At 34.6% G+C, this 22,706-nt stretch overlaps 1 protein-coding gene across 4 annotated transcripts in view; it reads left to right on the plus strand.

Annotated features, from left to right (window-relative positions):
- fmn1 (formin 1) overlaps nt 1-22,706 on the plus strand; it is a 143,120-nt gene that overhangs the window by 98,904 nt on the left and 21,510 nt on the right. For 3 of the 4 annotated variants that reach the window (XM_015350900.2, XM_069193303.1, XM_015350899.2), the window contains 2 exons: nt 4,578-4,670; nt 18,440-18,491. In XM_015350900.2, the coding sequence (XP_015206386.2) occupies nt 4,578-4,670; nt 18,440-18,491 (145 nt within the window). Of the gene's footprint in view, nt 1-4,577; nt 4,671-6,539; nt 6,606-18,439; nt 18,492-22,706 lie in introns of those variants that run through there. The other variant, XM_069193304.1, reaches the window with a different exon arrangement.

Raw genomic sequence — 22,706 nt, forward strand, 5'->3', positions numbered from 1 at the left:
TTCATAAATTCATATGTCTTTATTGAAAAGCACAGTAATTGCTGATTTAGAAAATGAATGAGTCAAAGACGCATGTAATGATTTATAACTGCAGGAAATAAATATTTCCTTAATCAAAATTGCAAGTTATTACAATAGAATGTGACTGTGAACATGGCATCTTTTCCATGTCAATACAAGGTTATTGAATGAGGACAGTTTTAGTTTTCTGATGCAGAAATGTTTAAAATGCTAACAGTTTGAAACAAAAATAGTTCAGTGAATAACTAAATTTTGAATATCTTTATCAGTTATGTAAAATGTGTTTATTAAACCTAGAATAATTATAAATATGCAAAAAATATACTGTACCTGATATTCTGTATCCACCTTCTATTTACACTTTAGAAAGCTAACAGTTTCAGTATGTACAAAAATAACAAAAAAGGTGCATGTAATCTACAAAAAGCGCTCAGTTAACATTTAAATCCCAGAATGTAATACAGTAGTTACAAGACCTCATGAGATTTATTGCACCACATACCCTACATTTCTCCTTTTCCCAGTGCACTTGTATTTTTCATGTAATTTATGGTGGCTGTGATGGAACTTTGTCACTTGTAATCCCCTGTAATTTGTCTGCATCTTCATATCGTTCAGTGCTGACACTTTCCGGGAAAGAGCTATAGACATTATATGCCCTTAACCCTGCAGTTCTCACTTTTTTTTCTGCAAACAGGAATGTAAAGAATATCCACAAAATTGTAGCTTATTAAAATAGAATGTGACTGTGAACATGGCATCTTTTCCATGTCAATACAAGGTAATTGAATGAGGACAGTTTTCGTTTTCTGATGCAGAAATGTTTAAAATGCTAACAGTTTGAAATGTTAGTTTTAGAATTAACTAAAGACTATTTGAAAATATACACCATTCATTATGTATAAATACATATACAGTGCCTTGCGAAAGTATTCGGCCCCCTTGAACTTTTCAACCTTTTGCCACATTTCAGGCTTCAAACATAAAGATATAAATTTTTTATTTTATGTGAAGAATCACCAACAAGTGGGACACAATTGTGAAGTGGAACGAAATCTATTGGATTTTTGAAACTTTTTTAACTAATAAAAAAATTAAAAGTGGGGCGTGCAAAATTATTCGGCCCCCTTGCGTTAATACTTTGTAGAGCCACCTTTTGCTGCGATTACAGCTGCAAGTCGCTTGGGGTATGTCTCTATCAGTTTTGCACATCGAGAGACTGAAATTCTTGCCCATTCTTCCTTGCAAAACAGCTCGAGCTCAGTGAGGTTGGATGGAGAGCGTTTGTGAACAGCAGTTTTCAGCTCTTTCCACAGATTCTCGATTGGATTCAGGTCTGGACTTTGACTTGGCCATTCAAACACCTGGATACGTTTATTTGTGAACCATTCCTTTGTAGATTTTGCTGTATGTTTGGGATCATTGTCTTGTTGGAAGATAAATCTCCGTCCCAGTTTCAGGTCTTTTGCAGACTCCAACAGGTTTTCATCCAGAATGGTCCTGTATTTGGCTGCATCCATCTTCCCCTCAATTTTAACCATCTTCCCTGTCCCTGCTGAAGAAAAGCAGGCCCAAACCATGATGCTGCCACCACCATGTTTGACAGTGGGGATGGTGTGTTGAGGGTGATGAGCTGTGTTGCTTTTACGCCAAACATATCGTTTTGCATTGTGGCCAAAAAGTTCGATTTTGGTTTCATCTGACCAGAGCACCTTCTTCCACATGTTTGGGGTGTCTCCCAGGTGGCTTGTGGCAAACTTTAGACGAGACTTTTTATGGATATCTTTGAGAAATGGCTTTCTTCTTGCCACTCTTCCATAAAGGCCAGATTTGTGCAGTGTAAGACTGATTGTTGTCCTATGGACAGACTCTCCCACCTCAGCTGTAGTTCTCTGCAGTTCATCCAGAGTGATCATGGGCCTCTTGGCTGCATCTCTGATCAGTCTTCTCCTTGTCTGAGCTGAAAGTTTAGAGGGACGGCCAGGTCTTGGTAGATTTGCAGTGGTCTGATACTCCTTCCATTTCAAGATGATCGCTTGCACAGTGCTCCTTGGGATGTTTGAAGCTTGGGAAATCTTTTTGTATCCAAATCCGGCTTTAAACTTCTCCACAACAGTATTACGGACCTGCCTGGTGTGTTCCTTGGTCTTCATGATGCTCTCTGCGCTTTCAACAGAACCTTGAGACTATCACAGAGCAGGTGCATTTATACAGAGACTTGATTACACACAGGTGGATTCTATTTATCACCATCAGTCATTTAGGACAACATTGGATCATTCAGAGATCCTCGCTGAACTTCTGGAGTGAGTTTGCTGCACTGAAAGTAAAGGGGCCGAATAATTTTGCACGCCCCACTTTTCATTTTTTTATTAGTTAAAAAAGTTTCAAAAATCCAATAGATTTCGTTCCACTTCACAATTGTGTCCCACTTGTTGGTGATTCTTCACATAAAATAAAAAATTTATATCTTTATGTTTGAAGCCTGAAATGTGGCAAAAGGTTGAAAAGTTCAAGGGGGCCGAATACTTTCGCAAGGCACTGTACATCTATAAATATATATATTTTCTCTAAAACTGATTAGCTAATAGCAACTAACCAAGGAAGATGGACTTAAAATCCTTCCGTTGTTGCTGTGTTCTCATAAACTCTAAAAAAGTTATGACTTAAGCAACACTCATTTTCAGGCAATGTTGTTTGGTTTTCAGTAATGACAGAGTAAAAGTGTTTAATTATTGTATTGTTTTCAGATTTGAAAATGTACTGTGGAAGTCTCTCGCTGGTTCTTATTTTCAGCCTCTTGCTCAGTTCAGTTTAAGAAAATCGTCAGTTTTGTCACAGTGTTGCCAAGTTACTGTCATACCTCAATTCCTGTTTGAGCTGGGCCTGTTTGGCATAGCAACAAAGCAAATTAAGAATAAACAAAAAAACACAGCCCTCAATAAGGCTCTCACATGTGCTCATTATAATGGACAGCATTGTGTAATGAATTGATCAGGTAGCAGGCTTTGTAAGAACAGGAGATTAATTGTGACTTAAAGAGACATAATTGGTGAAAACCCGATGTTGTCAAAATGACCAAACACTAAAGCAGCTATATTCTCAGAGTGTAATGGCAACCATGCACATCACAGGCACTCTGCTTTGGTAAAGAATGGGCTTGGCTCAAACAAGAAAACTGCACATGATGCAGAGTCATAGGCTTTCAATGCCCATTGTTACTTTATTTCATCCAGATGTACTGTACTTATTGTGGCAGTGTTATTTGAACTGTAAAATACATGCATCTAACACTCCATTCAGGGATATTCTTATCACAGCAATTGCTCTAGCTTAGGTCAGACAACTATAATGTAAGGAACAGCAGGTGACTTCAAAGAAGTCTTTCTGTCATGTGTAAGACGTTAGGCACTGTTCATGAAGATGATGATGATGATGATGATGATGATGATGATGATGATGATGATGATTATTATTATTATTATTATTATTATTATTATTATTATTATTCCTAATCCTAGAGATAACCAGACTCACTGACAGACAGGTACAAATTCCTAGGTTGTATTTATTTTTATCAGTGCTTTAAAATTCATTAAACAGTTTCCTTTCTCTTATATCACCTGCCCACCTGCACACAGTGGAATCAAAACTAATAATTATCTAAATCTGTTTTGACATCTTTCAGATTCCCCTTTCAATAAAATATGAATGGCATAATCTCTTTTATGTTTAATGGATAACTAATGCTTAATGCTTAATTATGGTTCAGTGTTAGTTTGGACTGGAAATCCCCACCACTGACTTAGTTACTACATGGTATGATTTGATCCCTCAAATTATATATTTTATTTGTGTTATATTGTTGTTACAAATAATATAATTTAGATTAAATTAAAATAATTCATTTTACAAGTGGAAAATTCATTGTACATGTTTTTATATTTAGACAGGCTTGTTACACGCTTATACAGTGTTTGATTAAAAATCACTGAAGTGCATTGGGCTTTTATGGAACAGGGTTTGCTTTATTATGTGTTATATTTTTTAAATGTTTTTAGCATTTTGATAACATTTGATTTCTATTTTTGTCTTAAAAGTGAGATTACAAATGCTTTCTTCATCCTCAAACGTAATTACTGTGCCTATTTTAAATTTCCTGGCCTGCTAATCAATAGCATTAAATTCAGAGCAATTCACTTGACTCATCTTGTCTCTTGTGACCCCATATTGCAGCATTGAAGAGTTTCAGTCCAGTGAAGTGCACTCTGATTTGTTCATGATGAAGCATATTGATTTTATTAAAATTTGATTAAAAAAATAAATAGAAAAAAGGTATGTAAATTCGTAATAATATTTGGAAAAATAAAATGCATTTCTAATGTGCAATACAACAACAGTGTGTTTATATTTCTAGGGAAATAGAAACTGAAGGAATACTTATTGATTTTGTAGAATTGAGCCTAATCCTAATATGAAACATTTCATGCAGAGAAAAACTCCTATATACAGTAGGAGTGTGTAGGACTGTAACAGTTATTATTATTATTTCACAGCTTGTGAAAAGGAGATCCAGAAGGTGTGCCGAAACTCCTCAGAGGAGCATCTCCAGCCATTTAAGGAGAAAATGGAGGCATTCATTTCTGTTGGTGAGTAAAAAAAATACAATGCCCCACCCCCTCTTTTGTTAACTTTTAGAAGGTGATATGTTTTGTTTAGCTCCATGTTCCTGTAGATCAGAAACGTAGCGTGTTGCCTTGCCCTAGCTGATGTTACTTGTTTGATCCTGTGCAAAACTGCTAATAAAGCTAGGGGCCAGTTAGGCTGCACTGATTATGTGTTTAGATGTGTTTAGATTTTCTGTGGACTCCACAAAGCCAGTTAACCTGATTATAACGATCATGCGAGGAAATTAGCATTCCCAAATGTGTAATATTACTCACAAAGTCTTAAGCAATTGGGTTTTTTATGTCTGAAAAGTCAGTGAATTGATTCATGAGAAGACCTCTCATATATTTACAGAAACTGAGATCCTAGAAGCAGAAGCATAATGATTTAATTTTTTTCTTCTTGTAAACCATAGTCTGTTTCCACACTTCACTGAAAAAGAAACCTTTGATCTGCCTTTTATATCTTTCAAGAATAAACATTTCCAAAGCTCAGAGAATCTTGTAAAAAAAAAAGAAAAGAGTTCCATTTAACTGAGCTGTCTACTGAGATGAAGTCCTCATTACCCCTTAACTTTGCAGTAAAGGGCACATGCAATGCCCCAATACTAGTTTTATCATGTAGTTTTTCAGGTGATAGCATACTTTCATTCATCTTGTTTTTCATGCTGAGATTTCTTTCATGTTCTGTTGTCACTGAATCAGCCATTTAAAACAGTTCAAGCATTAGAAGCACTGTTTTTGTGAAGTCAGATGCATATGGCATAATAGTCTCCATTGAACCTGGTAGGGAATCCCTAGCACAATGCTTGTAAATAAAATATGTTCACAGTGTGACTTTTGGAAACACTAGACAGGATGTTCTGACATTTTTGCATAATACTTTGAAATGCATTTCTCTCTTTTATTGAGGTTGTCATAATTTATTTATTGTGTCTACTCAGAGATAACACAGCTTGCACCCTGTTGCTATGGAATATTTCTTTGCTTATGCCTTTTTTGGTTGATAATAGTCTCTTGTCTTTTATGCTTTGAAGAGATGGTTGCCAGTTGTACGCAGACAGGAGAGATAAAAATCAAATCTTAAAATAGCTTTTGGCAATGATGATGACTACTGAATAAAGTACCTGCCATCACCTGACAAGGAACGAAAGAAAATGTTTTGTTGAACTCTTGTGTGTGAAATTTGGAGGTAGACAGAAGAAACTTTTTAATACTGTACGTTTTAAGCGGCTTTAGAGAAGACATACTTTACCGGCTATATTGTATATGTATATTACATTTAAATCAAATTAAAACAGATTAGCATTCTGTAGCAGTGAAGATCTTCTCATTGAGTATACAGCATTATAATCACATCTACCTAAGCTTGCTTAAACAAATACAAATATTTATATATTAGATTTAACACTGGAATTTGATTCTTGACATTAACCAGAACTCATTTCCTTAAACAAAGTAGAGGACAGCTTAAAGTTTCAGTCCTAACTTATTTCAAGAGAAACTATTGATCTTTAAGAACTTGCAATCAGAAAGGAATACTGTAGGTATACTAAGTACACAGCCAAAGCCATCATCCTAAACGAAATCCTATGAAATCTGAACTGTTTGATTATTTCCCAAATTGCCCTTAACCGTCATTCATGATTCATTCTGCTTGCTTGGCTGATAGCAGCTAAAATAATCATTGTGAACAGCTGGGTGGAGCCTTTAATATCTTGTAGGCACTTGTGGCTACACTGTTTTGTGGCAGTTGTTATAGAAAGGTCTCCCAGATAGGTTGCACCAGGCTCCAGACAATCAAAACTGTTTGTGTAAAGAAAAGTTTCCTATTCTCTAAATTGCATTTAGGTTTCAAGATGTGACCGTGTGTTGCTGTTTTGCTGCTGACTCTGCAGTCCATGCCTGTATATGACAACCCCGGAGATCAGGAGTTTTTTCTTTTTTGCTCTTCTTTTTTATCTTTTTTGGGCTATAGTAGTTTCGGTTGTGTGGTGAATAAAACTGCACAGAGTATTCCAAATGAGGTCTTAGTGTGATGTAATGCTTGAGCACAACTTTAAATTCCACACCTTTTGTGATTTAGCCATGCTCTGTGGTTGCTTTTATATACTATATATTGCTATCCCACATTGTCTTGATGATGTAAAATATTGTTTAATGGCCATCACTTATGATTATAGTATACTGTACATTCCTACTTCCTGTATGGATTATTTTGCACTGTCAACATTAAGTTTTATTTGCCTAGCGTCTGCCCAGTCCTTTTTGTGAGTCCCTTGCAACTGCTTCCATTTTGCCACTATTTTGTATTGTAAGCAAAAGTCACTATTTCTCTATTTCTGCTATAAGTGATCATTGATCTAGATCAAGAAGAGTAGTGGGCCTAACAAAGTCCGTGTGGTACGTCATTGCTTACATGGGCCCAATTAAAGGTTAGATTGGGAAGCTGCATTAGCGTGCAAACTGCAGTTTATTTACGATCACTTCACACACCAGAAGAAGGCTCCACAATAAAAACATTGTGTGTTTGTCCTTTATTTCTACTTTTCAGCATGGAATTAACCTGTATTATAACACTTAGAGGTGATACAGTACCTCTTAAGATGTTGTTGTGTGCTGATTCCCAGTTATATGGACTAGTTTTCAACACAAAAACATACCTTACCTTGGTACAATTAATTTGAGAATGAACCTTTTATGTGGAAGCTTTCCAAAATCTTTCTGGAAATCTAAATATACAGTACAGTATTATATGCTTTGGCGGTCTCGCCAGTCAGCTTTCTTTTAACGGAGGAGACTCCTGTTCTCCAGGTACCTCTTTTGTATTTTCCATAGCCCCCATTCGTCATATCTGTTTTTGCAATAAGCTTACAAGACTTGTAAAAATATTCCTTAAACAGATGCACATTTTTGTGAATTATTTAATAAATAAAATGTAAAAAAAAAACGATAGGACTTTTTCTACAGGGGTACCAGTGGACTGATACAAAAACTGATACAAAAGCTCCAGTAGTAGTATGTCCAGGCATTTTAAAGTATTCCAGTTCCAATTAATTAGATATTTTTGTTTAATTAAAGTCCCAGAAGGTTGGAAAGTCTGGTTTAATCATTGCAGTTCAACTTGCTTTATAGATATTATCCTGGCAAAGGATTAAATCATGTCAGTTGTTGTATTTCCCTGGTCTTTAGAAAATAATTATTTAAAGGTTCCTAGAAAAGCATCGGACTATGACATGAGGTTGTGTCTCATTATATTTGGTAATATGCTCAAATTAGATTACTGCCATGAATACATATGGCCATTATGTGTGTTTGAGGTTAATAAAGGTTAGCAGAACAGACTTTTTCTACTGAAAGTTAAGTTACTAACAGTAGGTGACAGGGATGTGATTTGCATGGCCTTTAACATTATTTTTTGCTTCAGTGGATCATTGTCTACAAAAACGTCCATAAGTTGTTCTTGTGAAATTCATACTAATGCAAATGTATTATATAACATAAAGATGATATTAGCATAGTATTAAGTTCTTACTTACTAAATACTGACCACTGTGACCACAAGTACTGTAGTCTTTAATAGTAATAGTCTGTATAATAGTCTGTATAGACTATATAATAGTCTGTATTTTTTTCTCTAATAATACTTCAACCTGGCCAGTGAAAGCTTTGTACAGTACTGGTGAAATAATATTTTTACAGTTGCATTGGTATTTTTTCTAGTAAAGATAAATGCAAATAAATGGATTGTGCCACAAAACCTGATATATTCTGTAGGATGTTCTCATTCCAATATTAAATACTGAAGTCAAAACATTGAAGTCATAAATTGCAGAGAAGAACAGTGTCTGAGTATTTTCCTTTTCATTGGACATACACTTAATCATAATACTTTGAGCAGTGTATATTGTTAAGGAAAGTGTGAGATGATTTATTGATTAACTACTAAATGCTTCAGTAATTCTGTATTTTAATTTAGTTATTTGTAAATGTGAAAGATTAGCACTTGCAGTGCACTTGATTGCTAGTGTTTTACTGATTTACAGTAGTACTGCTTATTCTTGAATGTGGCTTTCCAATGCTCCTTTTAATATAGGTGTGGTATTCCTGTAGTGTATTGAAATATGCAATATGATTTCTATCAAGACTTTATGATTTTTTTATTAATCTGCATGTTATTTTACTTTTGTAATGTTGAAAAGAATCCTTTCTTTGCTTTTGTGGGTGTTCAGTTTTTTAGTGCTTCAGGAGACGTATACTTAGCCTACTATAATATATTTAAAAAAACAGTACTGTCCCAATTTCAAAATAACAATCTCACTTCATAATGCATGGTAATTTCACAGATTAACTTCATAATATGTCAGATAGCTATTAACTAACACTTGAAGAGGCAACCATTTCAACTTAATGTTTCAATAACAAACCCTTGTGTTTGTGGAATGTACTCAAGACCTAATCTCATTTCAAAAGAATGAAAATATTATATCAAAGATCAGCACTCAGTTTTACTTTCAATAAATTCAATGGTTAACTAAAGTTTAAACTAATTTGCAGCAAATTGATGCACAGCAGATGACAGAATTTTATTCTTTCTCATTCAGTTTTTGTTATTTGAAAAATAAACTAAGTAAACTTAAATAAAGTGATTTTTTAAGCTTGTGGTTTCTAAGATGAAGTTTGTTTGGCTAAACAGGAACAAAGAAACAAGTTATTTCTTTGAACTATCAATACATCTGTTCCTGCGTAATATTTACTATGAAGTAATAGCACAGTGGTCTTAACTGCAGAGTGTTAAGCTTAATTGCTTAAGGACGTCTAACAACTTAATTTTTAACAACTATTACTACTATTTTTGCTCGATGAGATAAACAGCCTCCTCTTTTTGGAACCTTTCTTTCTTATTCTGGAACCTATGGATATTAACAGATGTGAACTCTGTTAACGTTGTCTCATATGTTCCCCAAATTGTGGTGTTATCTTTTCTAACATAAATACCTTTAATTGTTTCTTAATCACTAAAAGGTAGAGAAAACCACATAAAATTACTTCTTCAATAAAAAATGAATAGGAAAAAACCTTAAGCAGAAACAGTAATAAGCTCTAAAGATAAACTCAGCTCCCACATTCGTCATCCACACAGCCCATACAGTTGTCAGATGTACTGTTGCAAAAGCCTACCTGATGTGAAAGATTTGTTCTGTTCTATACATAGGGGAATAACATCATTGTAACTGACTTATTATACATGTTGAACCTATTGAACCCATGTTGTTACAGGCCCCTGCCCCATCTAAACCCCTAAACAACCCCAGTAATAGACTTACAGTAGATCAATCTGCTTGATCCAATTCATTGTACAATAGATAGGAAATGCTGTAATTTGATTAATTCAAACTGCATTCTCAAGCACATCTAAACAGAAATCACACAAGCCAAAAGGGGAAAAGCCAATGAGGAAAACATTTTAAGGCTTAAATGTGAATTACTGTATAGCACTGGCAGAGAAGCTGCAGAGCCAGAAGACACAATGACATGTAATTCTGACACCTTCTGAACTTTAGAATTTAAGTGAAGGGCACTCCTGGAACCAGCTTTCTAAAATTTTGGATTCAATGCAGCATTTGAAGTTGATGAGTTAAAATCAGAAAAGAACAAAATGTGTAATCAAAAAACAAGAATAGCTTGTGACTCACAAGCTCGTAAATATGAAGAATGCTGTACATAATAAAAACAGAAAACAAAAACTTGTTCTAATCTTCATCTTTCTGTGGTTTCTTAAATCTTTTTAAATACCACCTGCATGCAATCTTTACCTCAACCACTTAAAAAAGATGCCTGCAGCATAATAATTTTATGCACCATCAAGAACGTGCTGATGACAAACAACAATGCAAGGGATCAGTGTTTTCGGAAGTATATATGTTTATAAGTGGAGCCTAAATTTTCTGGCCAGCAGAACAGGCACTTTAATCTTTCAAACTACTTTTGACAGATATAACTGTTAACATCACGCAAGGATATCTACATTTTAAAAGATAAAAGGGGAAATTACATGAATTGCTTGTGGTAGGCAAAAAATATTGTAAAACAATAGCCTCCTTCTAAAAAAAAATGCAAATGAGGTGTCTAGCAACAAAATTGCCTCCATATGTTTTAGGTAGTGAGTGAAAAGCTAAAGCAGAAAAAATCTCATAATTGAAGATCCCTAAAAATCTTTCAATATGTGCATGGCCAATTGAATTTATAACCAAGGCATGAGTAATGTATTTGTGCTGGTGGATCACAGAACATTAAATCTGTGGAGTTACATTGTTGTTTTGTATTACTACTAAATATTTAAATTGTTTTCAGAACTTGTATCTGAGAAATTCAGTGCACATAGAGATGAGAATTTCAATAAATTGTGATGTGAATCTTCTCAAACTTTCACTGTTGTGTTTGGCTGAAACAAAGTTGAAATGAAATCAATAAAAAACACACCCCTTTCAAAAACCTAAACGCATGTATATACTCACTATAAAATATAAATGTTAAAAAAGTCAGCTAACACTATTTTGTAAGATTTAAAAGAAAGGAAGTTTATTTGGCCCAGCTGTTTAATATCCCATTTTAAGATATAGTTTACCATCCATCCAATTTCTAATCACTTATCCAATTCAGGGTCACAGGGGAGCATGAGCCTATCCTGGCAAGCAACAGGCACAGGGTAGGGTACACCCTGGACAGGGCAACAGTCCATTACAGGGCACACACACTCACACCAGGGCTAATTTTCCCAGAAGCCAATTAACCTACAAGTATGTTTTTGGACTGTGGGAGGAAACCAGAGCATCCAGCAGAGACCATACAAATGTTGTTTACCAAATGTACACTGTTCAGAGAAGATACAATTAAGAAAGAACAAGCAACTAGTTTTGCCTTACAATTTGTCTGTGTAGGTCCGTTGTAACAAGGTCAAAGAAGTATTTTTTCCAAGTTCTGTGCTGGATCCTGTATGTGACTTGGAAATGTTAAATATTTTTCTCATATTAATAATTTTAACTATTGTATAGTACTTAGACGATATAGGTAGTGTGGTTTCTCTTTTCTAAATTCAAAGGGCATGTGTTTATCTGTTATTTTTTGCGTTTCTTTTGCTGAATGAGAACACAACAAAGAAAAAATCATGCTATATAAGCCTGGACTTGCATATTGTTAAACCATGCACACCTAAGGCAAAATCGTGTCAAGTATCTGTTTTAGTTTTAACACTTATATTTTGTGGCGCCAAACACCATATGCCAGAATAAAGCTTCTGAGCAGTAATAAAAGGGAATATTAGCACCAATGAAACGGCAGTGGCTGTTAGTGGTGTGCAGGGTGTGTGTAAATCTAATTGGGAATTAATCTCAGGTATGCAAGACCTGCTGGGAGCCTACAGTAAGCCAGTAAGTACCCTAGTCTGTCAGTAGTAGATTAGCATGAGAAGGAGCTTTGGCCTTTAAACTTCGATCTCAGGGATCACCTGAAGGAGCACGTCCTGAAGCTCTCCCTGCTGTGTGGCCTCAACATAGACATGTACCACCCGGCTACATTTACACCAAAGAGCGTAAATGAAACTTCAGACAAAGCCTCTAACTAGCAAAATGGTTGCTGCCTTCATAAATCACTCTTTATCATGTGTAACAGGCTGGCAGAGGGAGGGAGCAATAAAGTGCTTTGATGCCTTTTGCAACATATTCTTTTTCCAAAGTCTGTGTCGCAATAACAATTTTGTTTCTTGCATATTGAGGAGGCTCAGTCCTTCATTATAAAGCGATAGAATTGCAGACTTTTTCCCCAAGGCTTATCTACCTCTTTTTAATGACTGTACTACTATAGTTTCCAAAACTATCCAAAAGGTTTCGAGTGGGGTTGAGCAGAAATAAATACAGTATATCATGAGTGACCAGTTTATGATGTTTATTATTATTTATCTCTGATACTCAAATACAGCTACTATCTGTTACTATCAGCCAAAATCAGTGTAAATACTGTACACTCAATAATTCTGTGCACCATTGACATGTCATTGTAATGTCATGTCATTGTTTTTTAAATCTGTTTATGTTTTTTTGTAATTGTTTTCATACTATTAACATCAATACAAACATCTTCCTTGTTAGGGAGCTAGACCTTTTGTCTTTGTAAACAATTTCATTTATCTTTGTTGTGATAAAAACCCATTGGTTAGAAAAGGTCAACATTTATTTATAAGTCTTTGACAACATATAATAAGCTTAGAATGCAGACATAGATGTGAAGGATAATGAAATCCTGATATGCACCTAATACCTATACACAGTAAAGAGTCTACTGTTATTAATAATTACCTTATTTTACAATTGTATCAGTAGATTTTTTGGTCGATTCTGGATTATATTTTCTGATTATTCTGCATGTGCATGGCCTGTAACAAATTTAATTTAGCAATGAATCTGCTTTTTCATGCCACCATTGATAAATATTTTCACTGTATAATCCAGGCATTGTTTTGTTGTTTAACTTTGCTGACAAACATTATAAATTCATGCAGATTGGCAGCTGGTTTCAAATTAAGCCTTTTGCTGACAAGGAAGTCTTTAGAGAAGTATGAGTAAATAATTTGAAACAATTAATCTTCTGTCTTGATTTTGAAACCTTTCTAATTCACGCACAGTTACTATTTTGTCTTAAATTATATGGAGGATACATGAGATAGAAACTTGAGTTATGATTTCAATGTTGTTTTTCAAAACAAAGATTAAAATGATCTTAAGAAAAAAATTATCTTCGTTCTCAAGTGGCTCAGCCAGTAAAGCCACTCGCGAAAACACACTTTGAGTTCTATGATTTAGGCATCGTTGATTCGAGCTTGGGTCATGTCACTAGCTGATTAGCTGATTGTGACCAGGGTTCCCCAAAGTGCTGGCACACAGTTGACTTGTGTGCAGCCGATACAAGAGCTTAGTCGGCCAGGGTTCAACTCTAAGGCACATTCAGGTCTGTGGTGCTGTCAGTGACGGATCCACTTCTGCTCCAGTCATAACTGAATCTCCTGCACAGACATGTGTGACATGTTAATTAGTGGCCTGAAGGTGGACAGGTCAGTGAAATTTACCTACACTTCCTTATCCTCAAAATTAATAAATGTACTGTATATCAGGTGGGTTTATTACAAAAAAACAATTGTAGATTCTACATGTTAAAAAGAGGTGTATCGTAGTGTCAAATAGTTGTCTTTTTAGAACAACTAATACTTGATATAAAAGAAGGAATCTGTTTGGTTTAGCTAGGGTTTCCCTCATTAATTAGCAATGATGTGCATTGTCTCTTTGGCAGCTTTGCTTGGATTTTAACAGAGAATGAAAACATATGGTTTCATTTAGCATGCACTGTTATTTATAATTCCTCTGGATGCATCAGCCTTTACAGTAAAGCTCTGAAGTGAGTAACACGTTATTTTCTACGAGCAGACTGGTGCTTTTACCAAATTTGCTTGATGTTATTTTAACCAGCATTCCTGTTAAAGAAATTGGTCGTGTCGCTGTCATCTTCAAAAGATTGAAGATCATCTTGCTGAGTCCTTAAGCTGTTTAATAAGGCTTAATCACATCCTTGAGTTAAATTGTTATATGCAGTGTGGCTTCTAACCAGTCATGAAACAATTCTGTGATCAGGAAGCTAAAACACTGGCAGTGACTGACCACTGGCACTTCTAGATTACCTCCACATGACTTTTGTCTCTCTTAGCCCATTGTATCTGCAGATTTGTTATCAACAGTACTAATGTTCTTATCTGATTTAATTGAATTATCCTCAGTGGATCTCAAACGTTTGCAAAACATTAACATTTGTGGAAAAAGTAAATACAAAGTGATAAAACTGCCATGCTTTATTTCAATTTGTGTCACTGGAAGGATTGTGTCTGCGGTTCACAATAAAAGAGTCCTTACTTCAGAAGTTACATACATGAATTTTGTTTTGATATACTTAGTCAAGGTTTTCTCATGTTTGGATGGTTATAAGATTTAATTTTAAGAGGTAGTGACTGGTGTATATTAAATGTTTTAAGAATATGTTTCTCTGTGTTTTTTCTCCTGTTCTTAGAACTGTGTGTGTGTTCTTAGAACAGGAGAAAAAAAAACAGGAATATTCATTGGTCTTATGCAAAAGAAAATGTGCATTGTGAAAAATACCTGGAATGTTTCTTAATCTTTTCTGAACAAGCCTCAAGAAACTCATGTACAGTAACATAACCTAAAGGTTTTGACAATCAATGGTCAGTTCATTTTCATTACATTACATAACCCATGTGTGCAATGTTTTCAAAGTGCTGCTTCGGTCTTTCTCTCTCAATGAATGCTTCCATGCATACCAGATTATTATAACTGACATTGGTAAGTGTCCTAATTTCAACAGTACAATAACAGAATATCTTCCTATACAAGAACTAAAAAATTTGCTACATAGTCAATGAGAGGTTTATTATATGTGAAATTAAAATGATATATTAAAAAAGTTGAAAATAACAATATCAGGAGATAGAATCAAAACATTTCGACTTTACCTTATTACAACTGTAGCTAAAGTAGGTAAAATGGTTTGGTACGTGTGTCCGAGTTTTAAAGGCCTAATTTATTGTCCTTCTCAGCATGTGAGTCTAATAACTTTCTAGTTAGCCACTACTGGTTTCACGTTTACAGAGAGAGAAAAAAAGTCACACATCCTCTTATACTGCCAATCTCCTGAACCATCCTGCCACCTAAACGCAGTAACACACTTTGGGGCCAGCTAAGGCGCCAGTAAAATTGAAGCATGGCCAACAGCATTGGTCACGGTCCACCTCTCCCAGTCTATTACCCATTCAATTGTACACCATCTTCCCTTGACCTTACAGAAGGCATGTTCTGAGCTCTTGTGTCACTTTTGATTGTGGTTACATTTGACAAATAAGCTTACTTACCCACACACATGTATAACTTTGTCAAAGTACCGCCTTTTCCAGCCAACGAAACCTTCCTTTGAAAATTTGGGGAGACTTCCCTCTCTTAAATCTTCAATTGGGAAAGGTCCCTGGTCATTGTAAAAAGGATGAAACTGGAAAAATGCAATAAATCTGAGATCACAGGCAGTTTCTGGCCTTAGATAAATTCTTGCACCTAACACTCACTCGACACACACATCTGCCTTCCATTTAGGCCTTTCTACATGGCAGGAGTCCACCACTGCCTGCTCGTTCTCAGCTGAGGTATACTGCTTGCATTTTATATGAAGGCCCTTAGTTTACTTCACCTGAGAGCAGTCCACACGTACACAACTCCAAGACGAGTCAATGAATTCAGCGGTGTACACATTGTCCTGAGTGTTTTGTTATTTTTGCTTGGTGTTTCACTTTTATTGATGGTGAAATGATAGTGAAAAAAGGGGAAGTTGTTGTTCACACAGCCGGTACAGCACTAGTGCTTCTGCTAAGATTTTCCTATATCCATACTCTTCAGTCACACTGACCTGCAGAGACCACCCACTTACTGTAGGTGATGAGGGAGTAGTTCAGTGTCCTTAACTTCCAGTTTCTTGGTTTCTTTTTGCATATTTTGTCAAAGATAAAAACTCTTAACCTATTAAGAGTGAAGTGAAGGTCTGTTTAAAAAAGAACAAGGGGTATAAAAAGTATTAAAAGATGTTACTTGAGTAAAAGAACTGTTCTAAACTGTTCCCCTCCAGAATATTACTAAAGTAAATGTACAAGAACTTGAGTATATCTTGATGATGCAAAAGTATTACAAAGTCAAAAGTAGCCATCCTTTCTGCTGTTACTATGACTTTTACCAGTTCTGTTTAACAGTGGCACTACTGTATTTTTCAAATCAACAAATTAAATAATAGTAATATATTTTATCCAGAAATAAAACAATTAATGAAAACTTTCTAGGATCAAATTTAAAACTTATTTTAAAATTTTATTTTCAAACTGTAGTTTCTTATTACTTCTAAACTACTTTCTTAACTACTAAAGGCATGCTCCACTTCAATTCAAGCTTTATTATCCTCTGGCAGAAATTTGTTTTATAGCATAGTCCAACACAACAATAAAAATAAAGACAATGATTACCAACAGAGAAGACAGTACAGTAGTGTTAGAGGGGATTAGAGAGTTACTTCACTGTACATTGTTGAAGAGCGATATTGTAATGGGGATGAAAGATTTCCTGAGTCTTACTTTTACACTGGGGGACTTAGAGGCGTCTCCCAGATGGAAATAGTGTAAATTTACAATGGGGGAGGTGAGACATGCACTCCATAATGCTCTTGACATTCTTTATGATCTTTTGTATGTAGAAAATATTTAAGTTGATTTAATGTTCTCCAATATTTTTTACAGTTATTTTCACTAATATTCCCAACCTATTACAATTAACTTTAACTTGTTGCAAAACCAGCAAGTATTCACTTTCAATAACTGACTTAGAATAATAGAATAATGTGAAAATGGTTTTATGAGTTTCCAAAGAAAAAAGTATCTTTTGTTGTTTTTCTATAAATGGTGTCACAGCATTTATCCCATCTTAGGTTTACTTGTAGTCATTGACAATGTCTACAGTCTGACTGTTAATTATAGCAGGTAAGAGGGCTATCACAATTTTCCAAGAATCAATAACTGGTTTCTTTGTTTTGAAGACATTTAACTTCAAAGAGAACTCATCACACCATTTAGTGTCATTTAGAATGAGTCTGTGATAGTTTTCTGGGTCTTTTTATTAAGCTGAACATGGCTATGTCATCAGTAAACCTAATGAGACTGTGTGTGTGCTCTTATAGTCTTTAGTGCACAATAGTACAGGAGGGAGATAAGACACAGCCCAGTGGTGACCCAGTGGAAGTGTAGGGAATGGCAGATAACGATTTCCCAATTAGACCTTTTGAGACCTGTTTGTCAAGATGTCCAGGACCCGTCTTATCAAGTTACTGTTTAAATGGAAGTGCTTTGATAGTTTATGTGCAAGCAAAGGTGATTGTTGGTTTTCAGTTTTTGGAATGGAAATGGTAGATTTCTTCCACAGAGAGGGGTTAATTTGAATTTTAAGGACTTCAGGAAAACAATTTTAAAAGATAACATAACTGATCTTTCACAAGATTGCAGAATTCTTACACACACGTTGTCTGGACTATTATTACTGTGACCATTAAATACGTTAAACATAGACACCCTGTATTATTTTTTAACCTGAATTATTGTGTTTGCTGAATGGTCCGTTTAAAAACAACAAGGTCTGTTGTTGCGCTTGCAGACACTTTGCACATGCACCTCTGCTTTACCCAACCAGAATCCTGGCTCTTGTAAATATCCCAGGTGGAACAAGGAAAAAGATGCTTCTGGGAACTAAAGTTGAGTAAATGTACCATCTCATCCAAACCAATTTACTTGAGTAGAAATCAGTATCCAAAAAACACAATACTTAAGTAAAATACTCTATGCTTCTTTTTTAAAATGCTTATAAGGGAATATATATGTGTGCTATGTGTGCGTCATTTGTATGGTCTTTGTAACTTTTTTTACATAGATTGCTAATGAGACCATAGTTTTTATGAAACTCTAGCTTGATTAGCTCACCTGAACAAAAAATCAACCATCTTGCATTTTTCTTTTCCACTCCAATGTGTTGCCTTTTTCTAACACCTAGTAGAGTATGATTTGAGCTTCGTCATTTTGGGTGTTAAGTAAGTTAAGTACTTTTTTTTATTTGCAGCTCAAAAAGATTACACTTCGGTGGAGGAGCAACAAGAAACAGCCCAAAAAAGGTATGATGTTTGCATTTGGGGGTATGATTGAAAGATTTGTTTTAATGTAAAAAGTGGTGAGATTTTGTTTAAATCATTCACTTGTTTAAAAAATAATATTTGTATTATCTAATATTGGTGGCAAATAGGTAACTATTAATGTTTAAACAATTTGGGCAAAATTGTTTCAGAAGCTGTACATCTGAAAGATTTGAACCCAGTGTATTGTCAATTCTTTAGCACAGATAAGAATTTTGCTGTATGATTAAGAAATTTGCAAAGCTGTTTGTAGTAATTGGTACTACCTAAATTTCACGCAAGGGAAAATAAATTCAGAGGCTGCTAATGCACAATCATACAGGATTCATACAAGAAATAGTAATTTACAAATACACAGGTTGTACCTAAGTAGACCGTAGAATAAATGCTGAAAGTTAGATCAAGGCCAGGATTAAACAAAAAATTAAACAAAAATACATATTAATATGTAACTAAATATTCCTTTGAAATTCTATTTGAGTAATTTTCTCTTTTTTTCTGTTGGTAATGCAGAGAAATGCAGTCATGTTTTAAGCATTACCTACAGATTGATGTGGAAAAGTCTGAACTTGAAAGTCTGAATGAAAACATATCTGAAAAATATATTGGAAACACACATTGCTGAGAGCAAACGTGGTCAATGACTTTAAGAAACTTAAGGTGTTTGTTACATTTTTTTTTCATTTCAGTAAAATAAGCATAACAGGGTCCCTAATAGCACAACATGAAACACAGAGTGAATCTATTAACAATTAGAGTGTTGTCCTTTAAAGTAATCATTCAACAGTTTCCAAATGTTTGTAAAGACACCCAGCACTCAGCTGCCTTCTTTCAAATTAGCATGGTCCATGAAGCTTTAGCTTATTAGTTTTTTTAAAAAAATGTTTTTTAGCTGTAGATTTAGGCTGACACAGCTTTAGTGAAATTGATAGACTTAGAATATTGATCAAAGAGCAAATCACATTATAGGGCAGGTTTATGATGTTCAGCTTCTGTTTTATTCAAAACGAAGGCCATTAAAAGAACTTCTGTGGTGTTCCCAGTGTCACACCTCATTAAACTGAGAGCCACATTATGAATAAGGCAGGCCATGTGTCTAAGGCTTCATTGATTTAAATCATAGCTGTCGTAGCTCTGTGACTTGCCTGTCATGTATGGCACATCCACAGAAATAACCACAATAGCCTAATTTCTATGTATATGAGAAAAGTCATACAGATCATACAAAAGTCACAAAGAATAGTAGAGTAAAAAATACTTATCAATACTTCACTGAAACATATCAGTAATATTCCCTGACAACAGACGTGTTTTGAAAAAAGGAGGCAGGTCACTAAGCAATATCCATTTTAAGAAGCTGAAGTTTTTTTTGTGGATTAGAACAAAATTAAAATCTGGAGTAAAATATTTATTTTCTTGTTATGACCCTGAAAGAGTTGTGCTGCACTAGAATTTGAAACAGATTATTGACTTTGACTTGGGCTCATTAGAGCTAAATAACAATCAATAACCTTAGGTAATTCTCTCTCTGTGAGCTTTTACTGCCCTATTAAAACTTTGTTGTATTTTTTGTATGGAGAGTCTCAGGTGGACAAGTTTTAAAATAGAAAAGTTCCTTCTGGGGATCACAGAAACTTAACTGTTTGATAAGTACTAAGCACTGCACTTGAAAGCATAGGTAATGATATTGACGTTATTGGTGAAATTTTATTTTGACTAAAAATGATTGTTGTTGTGATCATTGTGTAGTAATAATGTAACTAGACCAAAATGCCATGGCTATATATCCAGTTTAAATAGAAAAATCAAGCAGTATTTATAAAAGTAAATGGTAATTGGGAATAAATATGCACCTGACCTGTAATTTCCAGTCTGCATGTGAAAAGGAGTGCTCCATTTTTTAAGATTGCAGTAGGTCTGCTAGGTTTTATAAATGGATGAGATAGCTATCAACACTTTGATCACTTATTCAAATCTTCTCATTAATAATAAGGGCTGAGATATTTGAAAGCTGAACTATTTGTTCTTACTTACCTAGTGGTGTGCTTTTTTATGCCTGAGACATTAGAGTCTATATCCAATGTGTATTGATTTTTATTTGTCATATTTTAATTGCTCAATTTAACAATTATTGACTTAATTAAACAAGATTGATCTATAGCCACTGATTAAATACTGTATCTGTATAGAGTATGAAGGACTGGAACTGTCCATCCCAGAAGATGGAGACCACTGTTTTATTGTTTCTTAACAAACTATTTGTCTTTTTATATATAACCAAATAAATGTTTTGTTAATACAAAGCAGTTGTAATAATATAAGAACTTTTGTCAGTAATGTCAGGGATTTTGTCTTAATAGGAAAATACTGCATATACTTAGAATGAAATGTAAATGTTCTGTTTTTTATGATTTATAAGAAAAAAGAATACAGAAGTCAGATATTCATTAAACATACATTTTAGCAGAATTTGGATTATTTTCTCTTCATGACAATGTGATACTCTTGAGTAATTGTTGCATAAGTACTAAATCATGGCAGTTGTAAAGGAGTTAATTGGACACATGAGTGATGAGGTGATTTAACCAGTTGAATGTCATACCTGGTGAAAATCAGGTGGAAGGAGAAAAATACAGATAGTAGTCATTATGCCCTACTTATCAGGAAAACACCTTTGTACCATTCGGATGGACTAAATCTCCTCAGGTGGACTAAAACTCTGAGTCCATTTTTGTGTAGACCACCCTAATGGATGTCAATGAGTGTGGCACAGATGTGCAGAACATTGTACTCGTTGTTGTGCAACAAACCAGTCGATGGGGAAATCCAAGTGTAATACTCTGTGCAGTAGCAACTATTTGCCACAGAACTCCACTTGTAGTGATTAAAGACAAGTTGAGTACATGGAGTTGCATTGAACTACTCCTGAGAGCTTACCTGCTGCCCTTCCTGTGGGCTTATCCTGATGTGGTGATACTGTATGCCAGTAGGACAACACACTTCCTCATGCTGCTCGTGTAAAAACAGGTTTTTTGCAACATTAGAATGTGCCAGCTATGCTGTGGATGCCCTTGCCATGACACTTCAGTCGCACTGTCGCATTTTCCTGAAAACATTTTGAATTTAGTGCAGTTATAAGTGACGCTCAGTGTATATATTTGGTGTTGTACTATGAAGAGGTATGATGCAGTGTCTTGAATTCTTTGTAAAATAATCATCAGTCTCAGTTAGATGCAGAGTAGTAGGTCTGTGATTGAGCAGAGGCTTTAAGCAATGTTCTTACAATTTAAATTTCAAATTGATAACATTTTGTCCTCCTAAGAAAAATACAAGCATATATACATCCCTTGTTAGTTTCTTGAATTAATTGCTACATTGTTGACGTTATATTTTAGTCATGATGTTGTTGTTTGTGATTTACATAATTACTTTCTCGGGCTCATTATACTGCCCATTAATGGAAGTGTACTCCGTGTACATTATTGAAAATGTTCTCTCACAAACATGCAATATTAATTTGTTAATTTTATGTTTCTCTTTTTTCAGAGGTTTTCCTAATATATCCAAATTTTATGGCTCATTAAATTGTCCCTTATTTCTGATGCTCGCCTTCACATGATATGCAGGTGTACATTAGTTATGCAGCAAAATGAGCTGTAGGTTATTGAGAACATAAATTTCAATTGTCAGGATTTTTTATTTTTATTGGTTTAAGGACATTTTGTAGCTTTCATGTTGTACATGAAAAATGTTAGGTCACATCTTGAAATAACAAAGCATAACTTTATCCTGCATTTCAAAGGTCAAATATGTAGCTCTTACAAAAGGTTTTGTTTAAAGTCACTTAAAGTGTGTCTTAAGAAATTCAGCCTGCGTCATGAAAAGGGCAGATCATATAGAGGCATATTTTGTTTATAAGACTGTAAATCCTTTGGTGAATTCAATGTATTTAATAAGACAACTTTAATATAGCATTTGCTGCAATAAAACCATGAATTACTAAAATGTGATTTTAAGCAAAGTGTAAGTAAATATAGCTAAAGAGCAAATTGTATGTAGTAGTCCTAAATTCTTTTTTTGTGGTAGTCATTTAACTTTTATTTTCTCAGACAAGTTGGAGCTTTCCTGTGTATAACTATGTCTATAACTATATATTTTCTATATTACTATACAGAAACTGTTTTCTTTACTCTTATT

This window comes from Lepisosteus oculatus, chromosome 8 (assembly GCF_040954835.1).
Source record: "Lepisosteus oculatus isolate fLepOcu1 chromosome 8, fLepOcu1.hap2, whole genome shotgun sequence".
Lineage (NCBI taxonomy): Eukaryota > Metazoa > Chordata > Actinopteri > Semionotiformes > Lepisosteidae > Lepisosteus > Lepisosteus oculatus.